General features: G+C 54.2%; 1 protein-coding gene across 1 annotated transcript; it reads right to left on the reverse strand.

Annotated features, from left to right (window-relative positions):
• Window positions 1-2352: 2352 nt before the first annotated feature.
• LOC148182850 (uncharacterized) lies at window positions 2353-5650 on the reverse strand. Its single transcript, XM_088063856.1, has 3 exons — window positions 5574-5650; window positions 3840-3918; window positions 2353-3653 (listed from the first exon to the last, which is right to left on the reverse strand). The coding sequence occupies exons 2-3, from the start codon at window positions 3889-3891 to the stop codon at window positions 2734-2736; spliced, it is 972 nt and encodes a 323-aa protein (XP_087919982.1). The 5' UTR covers window positions 3892-3918; window positions 5574-5650; the 3' UTR covers window positions 2353-2733.
• Between the last annotated feature and the right edge of the window lie 9260 nt (window positions 5651-14910).

The raw sequence follows: 14910 nt of genomic DNA on the forward strand, positions 1-14910 counted from the left end.
GGTTTTTTAATTTTTTGCCCTCTAAATTTGTGTCCTGGCAGAGGATTAAGTTTGCTTGCTCTCAGTAAGGCCCTTTTCTTCTTGGTGCTGTTGTAAATGAAATTAAAATCAGACAACTAGATCTATTGAGTTAACAGCAATTAAATAACAAGAAAAAAAATATACAATTTAGTGAATTGAATACAAGGATACAATTTAATAAAATAATACTATTTAGTGGATTGAATAGAAATTTGGTATAAAAGGAAAACAATTCAGTAAAAGAGTACAATTTAGTGAATATCTTCATATATATATATATATATATATATATGTGAATATAATTTGCCAGTAATTGAGTATGATTAAAGCATAAGCAAAACTGACCAGGGTATGGGCAGGGCTTCTCACCCTGCCTCACATACCAAAACAAAATAATTAAAACTAAACTTATATACTGTATGCTTATACATATTCATTAATGTTTCCCCTAAGTCTCCTCCTCTTTTTGATTCTTTAATTTACATCACTATTCTTCATGGCACAAGCCTCACTTGTTGCTAGGGTGTCTTCAGTCCCTTTTCGGTGGTATTTTGGATGAAGGCTTACACTCATCCTCCTTGTCCTCTGGATAACCTTACAGGTTTTGCATGTGTACTAAGTGTTGTGTTATGTAAGTGAGCATTCTGCTTCACTAATTAGTCTTACACTTCATAATTTTCAGGCCCTATGCCTAAAGTTGTTCCAGCTTTATCCATCTCAAGGTTGATTTCATCTTGGGACATCACTTATCTCAAAACTACATCATGTTCCTTAGTTTCAACATGTAACATCTGTAAAGGGGTACATCTGCCTTGTAACAACAATTCCCTTGATAGCTCATAATAATAACTTTCCAAATAGTTACAATTTAGTTAGCACAAATCATTTCCATTTATTACGCTCCCCAAATTCCACTCCCAACATCCCCCCCGCTTCCAGCTCAGGATGGTGCCCCAATGAGACCCCTCCCCAAATCCCACCCCCAAGACACATCCCCATCACTGGAAAATCCCCTCCAAATCTCACCCCAAAATCGGGAATCCTCCCTGACACCCCTCCCCAAATTCAGGCCTCTTCAAAATGCCCCTCCTCACTGGGATCAGGACCCCTCCCCATCAATGGAAATTCCCCCAAAACACAAAAAATCCTTCCCAAATCCCAAAATCAGAACTCCTCCAGGACCCCTGAATTTCCCCCCAAAACCACCAAATTTTCCCCCCCCCCAAAACCCCATTTATTTTCTCCAAACCCCAAATCGTCTCCCTAAAAATCCCAAAGTTGGCCCCAAAGCCCCAAATTTCCCCCCCAAACTCACAAATGTTAGAAAAAAATCCTAAAATTCCTGCCCTAAAAGCCTGAAATTTCCCCCAGGACCTCCAAAGTTTCCCCCCAAAACCCCAAATTTCCCCCCAAACCCTAAAATTTCTCCAATTCCACCCCAAAACCTGGGAGAACCCCCCCAAAAAACAGCAACCCTTCCCAAAACCCCCATCAAAATTGCAACACTCTCCCCCAAAATCAACAAAAATCTGAGAACATAATTTTTTCACATTTTTCACACCTTGGGTGGGGGGAGAAATACCAGAATTCACAGGGTTTTTCCCGTTTTTTCAGGGAGGGAGGTCTCCCCAACTTTTCCTGTCCCCCAAGGCAACGCCAATCCAAAATTCCTGCCCCTCAGCACCCTAAATTAAGTGCAAATAAATAAAAAGAGGAAAAAAGAAAAAAAAGGGGGGGGAAAGGTAAAAATTAAAGAAAAAACAGAAAAAAAAGAAAAAAAAATATTCTCTCACCCCAATTTGGGGGGAGGAGGACAGAGGAAATATTGAGGGAAAGGGTGAACCCCCAGAAAAAAATTCAGGGACTCCCCCTAAAAAAAATTAGGGGAACCCGCCCCAAAAGCTCACTTAAAAAAATGCCAAAACCATCAAAAATGAAAAAAAAAAGGAAAAAAAAAAATTCGGGGGGAACACCCAAAAAATGCATTAAAAATGGAGGAACTCCCCCTTGAATCCAAGGGATTTTGGGGAATTTTCTTTCCCAAAAGCCATGGTTCTTTTGGGGTGGCAGGGGAGGAGAGACCCCCTTGAAATTCCTGGGGGCGTCCCCGAGATCCAGCAGAGGCACCTGGTCCAGGAGGGGACAGAAGAGGCATTTTACGGAAATTAAGGGAATTTTTGAGTATTTGGGCAAATTTTAGGGAATTCTGGGATTTTGGGGGGTCTAGGGGGGGGTTTTGATTTTGCAAGGTCTTGCATTCCAGGGCCACAGGATCATGTCCAGGGAGGCCACAGTTACCAGGAACAGGCATGGGACACCAACAAAATGGGATTCTGCTCAGGAAAACATTTATTCAGCTCAGGAACAAACTCAGATCCAGAGACAGCCCCAAACAGAGGCAGGGAGATGGGGTTTGAGAACCAGGGTGGAGTTCAAGGTCAGGGACCACTGGGAACACAGCAAGAGATAAACCCCAGGAACCCAAAACCCCATCAGAAATCCCTGGGCTGCCACCCCATGAGGGGCCCAGGGTGGAGTTTCTTCCTGGGCTCACAGGGTCCAAACTCGGAGGCAGAGGGATGGAATTCCCTCTTGCCCATGCCACTCACTTTAACAATGTTCATTTGAAACTGAACCTTTGCCTCACTGGGCAGAGGCACTTCACACAAAACCTCACTCAGTAATGGGCTTGGGGTACTCACAGGGCTTCCCTTACCGGTGCCTCCGTTGGTGTCTGGTCAAGTGAGAGCTCTGTGTGAAGCTCTTCCCACACTGGGTACACTCATAGGGCCTCTCCCCAGTGTGGATGCGCCGGTGCCTGATGAGGTTGGAGTTCTGCTTGAAGCCTTTCCTGCAGTCAGGGCAGCGGAAGGGTCTCTCATCCGTGTGAATCCGCTGGTGCAGGAGGAGATTGGAGCTGGTCTGAAACCTCTTCCCACACTCGGGACACTCATAGGGCCTCTCCCCAGTGTGGATCATCTGGTGGATGGTCCGCTGGGACCTCCGGCTGAAGGTCATCCCACATTCCCCACACTCGTAGGGCTGTTCCCCGGTGTGGGTCCTCTGGTGACAGATCAGGCTGGAGCTCCGGCTGAAGCTCTTCCCACATTCCCGACACGCGTAGGGCCTCTCCCCAGTGTGGATGCACTGGTGCCTGATGAGGGTGCAGTTGTGCCTGAAGCCCTCCCCACAGTCAGGGCAGCGGAAGGGCCTCTCATCTGTGTGAATCCGCTGATGCTCGAGGAGATGGGAACTGGTCTGAAACCTCTTCCCACACTCAAGACACTCGTAGGGCCTCTCCCCAGTGTGGATGCGCTGGTGACGGATGAGTTCGGAGCTGCAGCTGAAGCTCTTCCCACACTCCAAGCACTTGTAGCGCTTCTCCCCATCCTGAGGCTGCTCATGGACCACCAGCTCAGAGCCCTGGCTGGATCTCCGGCCGCCTTCCTGGCACAGGGTGGGTCTTTCCTCCCCAGAGCACCCTGGGATGGGTTTGGAGCCCCTCCTCCTACGGGATCTCTGAAACTTTTCCTCCCCATTGGATTCCTGCTCTGTGGAGCTGCTCAAAACGGCCTCTTCCATGAGCTGCTGCAGGGATTTCTCCTCCCTGGTCTCCATCCTCAGCTCCTTGTCTGGGGGAGGAAGGACAAGGAGAGGATGGGATTTGCCTCCGTGCCAGAGGGAAGGGGAAGGAGATCCCCCCAGTGCGTCCCCGGCAGGACGGCGTCGGCAGCGGGGTTGACCTGCAGCCGGGGGCCATGCTGGGCTGGGAGATGGAGCAGGAGAGAGGGGGAAAGGGGCACTGACTTCCTCCTCACCTGCCTGGGTGTCCCAGGGCATCTTCCTCTTCCTCACAGCCTTCCTCTCCATCTGGCCAAGATTTGGGAATGGGAAATCCTGGTTTAGGTAAAATGGGAGAAGAGTATCATCAGTTTGAAGGTCCCTCGACCCAAGTCCATCTCTAGAAGTCACCAGGCATCTGGGGCCCATAAAAACCTCCAAAAATCACCAAGATTCAACCCTGAAAATGCCTCCCAGAAGTTCCCCATCTCTGTTCTCTCCCTATTGCTCTTCAGGGGTACCTCCCTGTCCCAGCTGCTGCGGGTCATGCTTGTACTGGGGGTCCCCTGTCTACTTGGTCCCTGCCCTCCCCAGGCTGCTGGGAGTGCCAGAAATCCAAAAAGCTCCTCCCATTTCTATCTCCTCATTTAGGAATGATGAGGCTTTTTGGATTCCCATGGTCCCTTCTCCCCTTATTCTCTGCTTTGGGGTGCAGGGGGTCCAAGGAGTCCCCCCTGCCCCTCTCCAGGCTGTTGAGGGTCCCATGAATTGTGGCACTCCCGCTCTCTGGGCTCCCCACTTTGGAGTCCAAGGGGACACAGGGCTCTGCTCCTCCAGGCTGCCCCTGCCAGCAGCCGCCACCAGGACCCCCCAAGGGGCATTTTCCGCTCAGCTTTGGAGTTCTTCATTCTCCAATCATCACCCCCAAAAAACCCAACCCAGGGACCCCCCAGGATATCTGGGCCGAGCTCCCCCTCCCCGGTCATTTCTGGGATGGGGGGTGATGATCCCACAAGTAAGGGGCTGTGAATTCAGGGAGTGCTCGACCTTGTGTTTCCTTCTCCTTTCCATGATCTTCCTTTATCCCTCCTCTTCTTCTTCCTCCCGCTCCTCCTCTTCCATCCCTCCTTACCCTTTTCCTCCCTAACCCCACCTCCTGCTCCTACTTCCATCCCCTCTCACTCTCCTTCTTCATCCCTCCTCTTCCATCCCTCCTTCTCCTCCCCCAGGAGCAGTGACACCCTCAGTGCCCCGTTCCCAAACCCCTCACAGCCCACGGCAGGAGCGGGGATGGAGCCGCGACAGGTCGGGATGGGCAGCGCAGGGCTCTCCCCTGCTCCCACCTGCTGGGGACGGGGGAAACCCGGCCCGGGGAAAAGGAGAGGGAAACTGGGAAAATTGGGGGCTGCAGATCCAACCTGGGGCTGGCTGGGGACCCTGGCTGGGGACTGCCAACCCCTGGGGCTCCCCTGGGGAGATGTGGGAGGGGGGAACACAGAGAGGGCTGGGGGATCCCAGGAGTGGCAGCACTGGCAGGGACTGGTTTGTACTGGGATCATCCTGGCAGTGGCCGAGATTGCACTGGCTGTGTACTGACATCATACTGGGATCATATTGGGATGATACTGGCAGTCAGTAGGAGCCTGCAGGGGGCAATTGAGACCAGGTTGTCAGGAACTGGGAATATGCCCTGCGCTCCCCAGCACCCCAGGATCGCCCCCCATATGTCCCATGTGTCCCCCAGACTCTCCAGGATCCCCGAGTCCTCCCTCAGCGCCCGTTCGGGACCCCCCAAAGCGTCCCTGGATCCCTGAATGCTCCCGACCCCACAGATGCCCCTTCCAGCCACTCCTGGGAATTCATCTCCCATCATCCCACAACACAGTTCCGCGCCCAAACCTCCTGCCGTGCCCCCCGCCCAAAAGAGCCCGGTTACAGCTCCCCAGGTTCCCCCCAAGTGCTCCCGAGCCGTATACATTCGCCCCGAGCACCTGCAGCCACGGCTCGGACGCAAAAGTCTTCTCCAAGCGCTTCCCCAGACCGCCAAACGCGCCTTCCGAGCCACTTCCGGGACTTCATCTCCCGTCATGCCCCGCGCCCCACCGGAATCCATTAACGCTGCGTCTTCAACTCCCGTGATGCTCCGCGGCCCCATTAAACCGCATTATACCGGCGCCTACAACTCCCATCATCCCCCGCGGCCCACGGAGCCCCGTTACAGCCCCCCAAGTGCCAGCCCGGACTCCGAAGGGCCCCCAGATTCCCCTCCCTGACCTCCAAGTTCTCCCCCGGACCCCGAATTGTCCCACAGAATCCCTAAGTGCCCCTCCAAGCGCCCACCCGGCTCCCCAGGTGTCCTCCAGACCATCACGTTCTCTCTAAATTCCCTCCCCAGACCCAAAACTGCCCCAAACGTTCGTCAGAAAAATCTCCATAGACCCCAAAGTGGTCCCTTTTACCCTGTCTGAGAAAATTATTAAAAAAGATGATAAAAGGGCTAAAAATATGAGTAATTAGCATAAAGAGGGAGAAATAGAGGTCAATTAATTAATGAAGGGAATTATGATACTTAGAACCAAAGACCAATAATGGGTTTTTTTCCTGAAACTGTATCAATTCTTTTATATAAATATAAAAATTAGGTTATAAAAATACAGAAGAATATTATTATAAAAATTAACATTTTATTTTTATTAATTTATTAGATTTTAATGATAAAGAAAAATTGATAAATGTTTTCAATGTTTTGGGATGTCAGTCCCCGGTGGGCAATGTCAGACATGCTGAGGCTCGGGGTGAGGAGCAGGTTGTCCAAACAGGGGCAGCCCACAAGGGGCTCATTCTTCTCTGTGACCAGACCTCCTAAGGAGACATTCAGCATCAGGATTGTAAAGAGTAAATCATGACCTCCTGATCAGTACACAAAGATGTTTTACAGTTTGAACAGTAGAATGTTGTCACCATAAGGGGCCTTCTTTGTTAATATAGCTCATGTTGTATCATGTTTGGTAAATACCAATGTTGTTGTACCAGCCTTGTTAATGCCACCTGGCCTTGTCTATTGCCTCTGCTGCTCCCAGCACCCCCCAATGGCACCGGATGACAGCACCCAGTGTGTAGATGAGCCCAACTCCCATGGGGGTAGCACCCAGGGGAAGTGGGATTAACATCCAAAGACCCCTAGAATCAGCAAGCCATGGCACAAACCGGACTCCCAACTACACTGAGGAGCAAGGGAGAACATTGAGCAAGTGATTGATGTTCCAGACCTTGTTGCCATAACTACAACAACGGTTCCTATCCACGACTACCCAAGATTTACAATGAGGCAGGGTCTTCCTAGAGACTTTCCTGAAGACAGAAGCCCCATCTCTGCCCTGTGACAAAGCTGAACATCTCCTCCTCTGGGTCATCCATTGGGAGCAGCAGTGGTCGAGCTCCCCCACCTAGAACTGACCTCAATAAAGGCATTAAAAAGGAGCTGCTCTCCTTGCCTGTTCTTTTCAGAAGGACTGACCCCGTGGCAGAGTGACCCACGCTGCAGCACTGTGAGGGGGCTGTTCCCCATGGGATGGACTCAGCTTAGAGAAGTTCCTGGAGAAGTCTCCGGTGGGAGAGAGCCCAGGGTGCAGCAGGGGAACGACTCCTGTCCCTGAGCAGCGGGAAAAGCCCCGGGGGATGGAGTGACCATGGCCCCATTCCCTGTGTCCCTGCACTGCCGGGGGAGGAGGCACAGCTGGGAGGAGGTAGGGGTGGGGGGAAGCTGATTTTAAGGGTCTTCATTTACTTCTCATGATCCTGTTCTGAGTTTTTGGAGTTTTCTGCCAGAAATCTCTCTCCTCCCCCACTCATCCACAGGGATTTGGGGCGGTTTACCTTTTTAGGGGGAAATCCGAGTGATGCACTGATGCTCCTAAGTAGAGGTGGAAGAAGTTAGGCTCCAGGGCTTCCCGCTGAGCCGGAGCCACCGAACACCCAGGGCTGGGAAAGGCGGGCCGGGAGCTGCGAAGAACTTTGTTTGTGTTGGGAGCTCAATGGCGGCTCGGGCCGGGCCCGTTCCAGGTCTGTTCCTCATCTCCGCCCTTCCCCTCACACAGCCCGGGGGGCCCTGAGAGCGCGGGGCGGGGCTGTGCCGTGTGCAGAGCCCGCCGCTGGCTGCGATTGGCTGCTGCTGCCGTCACTCGTGGTTCTGGCACGCGCTGATTGGGCAGAGCGGGGACAAGCCCGGCCCCGCTGCCGCCCCCTGGGCGGCCGTGGGGCAGGAGAGCCGCCATTGCCGGAGCGTCTGTGCGGGCCCGGCAGCGGCGGCAGCGGCCGGAGCCCGGTGAGGCGGCGGCGGAGCTCGGAGGCGGCCCCAGCCATCGCAGGTGGGAGCCGCGCTCGGTTCTGCGGGGGCTCGGGGCTCGCTGTGGGCCCGGGAGGGGGCGGCAGGGGCCTGTGGTGGGTGGCTTGTGCCGTGGCCGGCCCGTGTTGGCCCCGGCGTGAGGGCGCTGCGGGAGCGGCTGCCCGCGGTCTCCTTCCCGCTGGGGCCTCGGCAGGAGCCGGTGCCGGAGCAGCGCTGGCTCGTCCCGGTTCGTGTCGGTAGCACGGAGGTGGCTGCGCTGTGCCCGGGGCTGGGCGGGAAAATTCCCGGCGCCAGAGGTTTGTGTGGCCAAAGGAGCCAGAGGAGTGGTGTGAGAGTGACTTTATTGCTGCCCGAAGGGAGAGGCCATGGGGCATTTGCCATGCGCTCTCTCCACTTGCTGGAGGACGCGGCCTCGTTTTTGTCCTGATTTTCCCGGCCGCGTGTCCCTGTCCCTTTCCCCACTGGCGGAGGTGCTTGGAAGGTTCAGACTTCCCGATCTGCCTCCTGCATGTCCCGGTTAATATGTACCCCCCACTTTTGTAGAACATCCGATATTGATGGCTCTGTTAAGTCTTTGTTCTTCTGGAAGTTCAGGAATTTAGCGGGACTTTGTCTGAGGAGCGGCCCTTCTCAATTAGTAACATTTTCTGAAACTGATGCTTTTTCCCATTGCTTCCTTACGTGCAAGTCCCTGGCCCTATCTGCAAGCAGATTCACTCACTGACTCTGTTTTTTCTTCCTTGGTGTTCTTTGATTTTGGGATTGCTCTCAGTGCCCTCATTCGCTGTCCTTTTGTAGCCGTTTCTGGCTCAGGAGGCCTGGCTGCCCCCTGCATCCCCTTGCTCAGCTGCTGAATGAGCTGCACTCAGCAAGGTGTGGTGCATGGTGAAAAGATGAGAGTTGCTGTAGAACATAAGAGGAGAAACTGCATTCGTTTAACCCATGGTCTGCCAGGGAACCACAAAAAAGTTGTCCATTCCCATCCTTTCCATGTTTGGACCAGTACATGAGCTGCTTTCTTATTTCCTTTGTTATCTGTTTCTCCACTTTTCCTTTGTGATCTATTTGCCAACAGCAGTTTGAGCCATTTAATTTTCCACAAACTCTGTCTCCTTTTCCTGCTAAAAGATAATCTGACTCCATCCCCTGGTGAAATGTTGTGTTCCTCATCTGATTGGGATTGGTTGGGAAGAAAGTCAGGAACTGGAGCTGTCTGGTTGGGTATTATTCTGAGGACATCCTGTAATCTAATTATACCATGGAAATGATAAATGGTTTCTCTGGCTCCTGATATGAATTTGTTAGGGTTCCCAGGGCCTGGTCCATGGTGTTGCAGGATTTGTTCTGGTGGCCGTTCATCTTTTCCCCATTTTTGGGTGCTCCCTCCAGCCGGGGCTGCATCAATTTTTGGCTTTTCTCTAATTAAATCAGCACATACTTGGATTCACAACTGATTTCCCTTAATTTGGGGTAGCAAAAAAACCCCAGTGCTCTAATTCACCCTGGATAACATAGAAAGTGAGAGCACAAGTTGAGGTGGGGAGTGGGATGATTCCCGCCCATTTTTTATAGTGAAGTTTTCACAACATTCTCAATTTGCTGTTTTCCTTTTCAGCTTAACCAATTTCTGCTGCAGAGTCAGATATTCTCACCATGGGCTCTGCCTTTAGCTGTGCAAATTCCATCTGTGCCCCCAGGCAGAGCTTGGGGTGAGGGGCAGAGGAATTCAGGCCAATTCCTCCCCCAGGCAGGAAGACCCTGGTACATTGTCCAGGCTTTGAGGTGTTAATTTGCATTTCTAAAGCTCCTCTCCTGGCTGCCTGGAATGAAGCTTCTCTTCCTGGGGAGCCATGGGATGACTCACATGGAGCCCCCCCCACAATCTGTTTGGTTTGGTTTTTTTTAAAACAATTTTCTATTAACTATTTCCATTTTAAAGGGTCTCCTTTCAAGCTCTTCTAGCTTTCAAAATGCAGCTTAAAGGTGAACATGGAAAAATCCATACCATAATTTTGTCATCACTAAGAGCCACACACAAACATAAAAACAAAAATTAGAAAGCAATCAAGTATTTTCTTCTCCTCTGACTAAAAACTGATTCTCACACCCCTGGCCCAAACAGAACTGACAATAGAAAAGTAGAATTATTACGAAAAATTATTCTAATGGTGTAATCCTTTCACTGAAACTGTGAAAAGTAAAAATTGTCCAAAATATCTTTAGGGAAATAAAGCATTACTTGATTCTGAACAGAATCATTTCAACCACACATAGTCTGCATGTGCAGAGAAAATCATTCCATGACATGTGAGTTTTACTAGATGTTTCCTAAACTTTATACAGTCTGAACCCATGGAAATCCATTGGTTTAATGTTCATTGTTTCCAAGTTGTGGAGTTCTTAGTGTTTGGTTTCCTGTTGCACCCGGATTTCTGTGCCTGTGATGTGAATTAGGTCTGCACTCCTGGATTTCCTGCTCAGCCTTTTCCAGACCAGGTGTCTCCAGCTGTGCCAGGGCAGTGTCTGGGGTAGATGTTGGTTGATGTTTGCTGCTGGGCCTTGATGTTTTGTTGATGGTCGTTGTGGGAATCTTTTGGGCTCTTCCCAGTCTTTTGCGATGTTAAGCTCATCTCAGCTGAGTGGTGGAACATCCCTTTAAAAAACCCTTTAAAATTCCTTTCCCCAAGGCAAATGCAAACGAAGCCTGACTGGAGAAATCAAATAAAAAATAATTTTACACTTGGTATATTTTCCAATACTCTAATCCCAGCCAGCCCAGAGTGTGAGTGTAATTGAGAGCCAGAGTGGAATTCTCACGGTGCCTTCCCCAGCAGCTGTGGCGAGGGCAGGCACAGAAAGCCCTGAAGCTCCAGCAGTGCCAGCCAGGATTGTCCCGCAGGGGCTGGAGATGCCAAAGGAGGGTGCCCAGGCCAAGGATTTCAGCAGAGGATCTGTGGGCAGGCCCAGGGGCTTCCCCCGCTGGGGAGCCCTGGCTGCTGCTGCCTTGCCTTCAGTGCAGGCTCAGGGGCGGCCTCCCATCCTCCTGCTGCAGCCGGGAAATCCAAATCTGCGGGGCTTCAGAGCCCTTGAGCCGAGGCTGAGGGGTCCCCCCGTGTTCAGCTGTGCTGGGGCTGTTTCTGTGCTCAGGGACACTTGGAATGGGCCGTGCCACTTGGCCACCAGAGCTGCTTCTTTCCACTGCTTCGGCAGGACCCGATGTCCTGGTTGGGTGTGTCGTAGTAGAGATGGACAATGACACCTGTTTCTTCTTCCATCATAGCCAAAGCTTTATTGCACACAGCTTATATTTACATGGTTATCAGAAGGCACCGTGCTTAATTCCAGTTGGTTGGGAACTCAGTTCACTGGTTGGTAATGGTGAGTATACACATCAATCCAAACTTTTCTCTCTAACAATGTTTACATACTTTTTCTACTGATTCCCATGGGACAGATCCCTTCTTACTACAGGTGCACTTGTTTTTCTCCCCAAGAATAGTTTGTTATGTTAACAAACTTTTCATTCTGAAGATGTTTTTGCATGGGAGCTTATCAGGCTAGCTGCTAGCTACACTAAGCCCACGTAACAAGTCCTAAACCATGATTTTCCAAGTCCTTTCTTTTGTAAGGTTTTACCTTTATGTGACAGGGTGTTGTGGACAGCAAAGTCCAAAGGTGGGTGTGTCTCAAATCTCTCCCAACCCGGGTCTGGATCTCTCTCAATTCTTCCCAGCCCTGTCTCCAGGCTGTTCAAACAGGAGGCTGGGTTAAACCCTTCCCCTGTCCTCAATTCTAAATCCTGCTGTGCCACTGAACAAGTTTCATACTGCAGTCATCGAGCTCTGCTCGTCCATTTAGAGGCTCTGTTGGGGTACATGGGAGAAGGTGAGGAGGGGTCCCCAGGGGTCGTGTCCCCCCCCGGGGAGCGCCAGTGACTCCCCCATGTCCCCCCCATGCCGGGCTCACCCCCTTTTGTCTCTGCCAGAGCTCCTGACCCAGCTCCTGCTGTGCCCTGGGAGGGGCTTTGGGGAGCCCTTGTGGGACCCCCTTGGATCCCCATTCCTGGGACCCCCAGCATCTCCTTCCCCAGCTTCGGGACCCCCTGCACCCCCTTCTCCTGCACCAACAGCGCCCTGCACCCCCTTTCCCGGGGATCCTCCTCTGCCAGCCCCTGGATCCCCCGGTTCCGTCAGCCCGGGGACCCCCGGAGCCCCATTCCCGGCCATCCCGGGGCACCGCACCCCCAGGCCTCCCATTCCAGGGAAAGCCGAGCTGGGCACGGGGCTCTCCAGCCGCTCTGGGATTTCGGATCACCCAAAGGAGGGGGAGAGAGCAGCAGAGAGAGAGAGAAGGAGATTGGGAATCGGGGTTCGGGCTCCCAGCGCCTGCTCCTGCTCCGCCGGGGCTGGGGAGCCGCAGCCGCAGGAGAAATGGGATCCGCGGATCCCGGGGCCTCCCCCGCTTTGGGCCGAAGCCGGTGGGTTCCAGGCAGAGTTTGAGCGCAGGGCCCGGGAGTTCAGCCCAGCCCGGCGCGGGGGTCCCGCAGTGCGCGGCCGAGGAGGGTCCCGGGGGATCCCGGGAGGGGATCCAGGGGAATTCCCTGGAATTGCTCCGTCCCCTCCCCCCGCGCTCCCTCGGGCGCTTTCGCTTCCGCCTTTCCCGCCCTGCGCCGCCGGGATCTGCCCGGCGACCGGTGACGTCACTGCAGCCTCGGCCTGCCACTGGCGGGCAGCAAAGAGCGGCGCCAATGGCGGGGCCGGAGGCGGCTCTGTGGGCGGGGCCGGGGCTGTGGGCGGGGCCGCAGCGTAGCAGCGCGATGGCTCCAGCGCTGGGGCCGGGGGCGCTCCCGGGGGGCGGCGAGAGGTGAGGGGAACCCCCGGCACCGGGACTCTTTGATCGCCCATTCCGGAGCGTCGAGGGGCCCCTAAACCCCCATTCCTGGGCGCCGCCATCCCACCGAACCCCCATTCCCGGCCGTGCGTCCCACCCTGCACCCCCTTATCCGGCACCAGGAACGCCTGCACCCCTTTCCCGGCCATCCCGCCTCCCGCAGCCCCCAGAGCCCCCTTCTCCTTGACCCATTTACCCCCCGGACCCCTATTCCTGCCTCTCCCAGCAGCCAGCCCCTGCTTTCCTCAGCACTCAGGACACCCGGGACCCCTATTCCCAGCCATCTCGGCTTTCCCTGCCCTGTCCTGGCAGTGGGGACCCCGGGGACCCTTGGAGCTCCCTTTCCTGGGTACAGGAACGCCCTGAACTCCAGCCATGCCACATCTAGCCAGCCCTAGCCTCCCCTCTTGTCAGTCCTGGCATCCCCAAATGCCCTTCCCGGCTCTCCCCGTTCCCCCTTTCCTTCAGCCGTGACCCCCCCGATCCCAAATCTCCAAATGTCCCCCCAGTTCTTCTCTCCCTGCGTTCCCTGCACGCGGCGCTGTTGGAGCCCGGCCCGGGCTTCCCGCACTCCATGTCCATGGGGTCCCTGGCTGGGATCCCCTTCCAGCGCCGCCGCAGCGAGCGGGGCCGGGCGGAGCCGAGCCGGGATCTTGGGATAGCCGGGGCTGGGATATTGGGATAGGCAGAGCCGGGATATTGGGATAGCCAGGGCTGGGATATTGGGATAGCCATAGCTGGGATATTGGGATAGCCAGGGCTGGGATATTGCGATAGCCAGGGCTGGGATATTGGGATAGCCAGAGCTGGGATATTGGGATAGCCAGGGCTGGGATGCTGGGATAGCCAGGGCTGGGATATTGGGATAGCCAGAGGCGGCACAAGGAGTGGCACCGGCACGGGGCCAGCGGGGAGCTGCAGATGCTGCAGCAGCGGCACAGCCAGAGCGGGGCTGAGCGGGGGGAGCCGGGGCTGGGGGATCTGTGGGGCTGCGATGGCAACTGTGGCACCGCCATGGGGATCCCTGAGATCCAGGCTGAGGGATGAATGAATTCCCTGGCTCACAGCTGCAGGGAATGTCTCCGGAAATATGTCAGATATGGGCGGGAGGCGCTGGAGTGTAAAGGTGGGGAGGGCAGAATTCCCATGGGAATATGGGAATGGGAATGTGGGATCAGGGATGGCAAAATTTGGGAACATGGGAATTCCCACGGAAATTCCATGGATGGATCTCAGACATCCCATTCCCGTGAGACCTCCACGGATGGATTCTACTGCTGTCCAATTTGAACTCTGTAGATGTATCTCACTGCCATGTCATTCCCATGGAATTCCATGGGCAGATCCTCCCATCCCACTGCCATGGGAGCTCCAATCCGGTTCCCCCCAACCCCATCCTGGGGATCACCCTGTTTTTTGCCATTCCCACCCCGTACAAGATTCCTGGGGGTCCCCCCCATGACCCACCCAGCCCCCCCAGACTCATCCTGGGTCCCCCCTCATCCCCTCACAACAGGAATTCAAGGGAGTCCCCCTGTGTCCCCTCCCCCAGGACTTCGGGGGTCCCACCCAAACTGTCCGTGCACCCCCAGATTTCTTCCACAGCCCCCCTGTGATGGTGGAGGGTGGGGGCCGAGTGCTGGTGCCCCCCTGCCTGCAGCAGATCCAGCGGTGAGGGCAGTTCGGGGGGTTCCTCAGCGTTTGAGGTCCCTGGGATTTGGGGTGACCCCCCAGGATCTCCCTGAACATGCTGACGCTGCCCGTGGGCAGTGAGAAGGTTCAAACCCAGCACGGGGTCCCCAGCACTGCCACCCGCATTGCCCAGGTACCCCCAAACCTGCCGAGAACCCCCAAACCCCCCGGGACACCCCAACCTCCCCGGGATCCCAAACACAGCCCTGGATGCTCCAAAAACTCCCCAAAACCACAAAACCCCATACAGACATTGAGAAAGTTCATACCTGGCATGGGGTCCCCATCTCCATCACCAGCAGGTACCCCAAAATAGCCTTGGGACCCCCAATTCCACCCCCGGGATCTCCCAAATTCCCTCATTGGGACTCCTGTAAACCCCCCTTGGGAACCCCCAAAAA

This window comes from Pseudopodoces humilis, chromosome 18 (assembly GCF_049639895.1).
Source record: "Pseudopodoces humilis isolate 2021_Gansu_Grassland_sample_001 chromosome 18, ASM4963989v1, whole genome shotgun sequence".
Classification (NCBI taxonomy): domain Eukaryota; kingdom Metazoa; phylum Chordata; class Aves; order Passeriformes; family Paridae; genus Pseudopodoces; species Pseudopodoces humilis.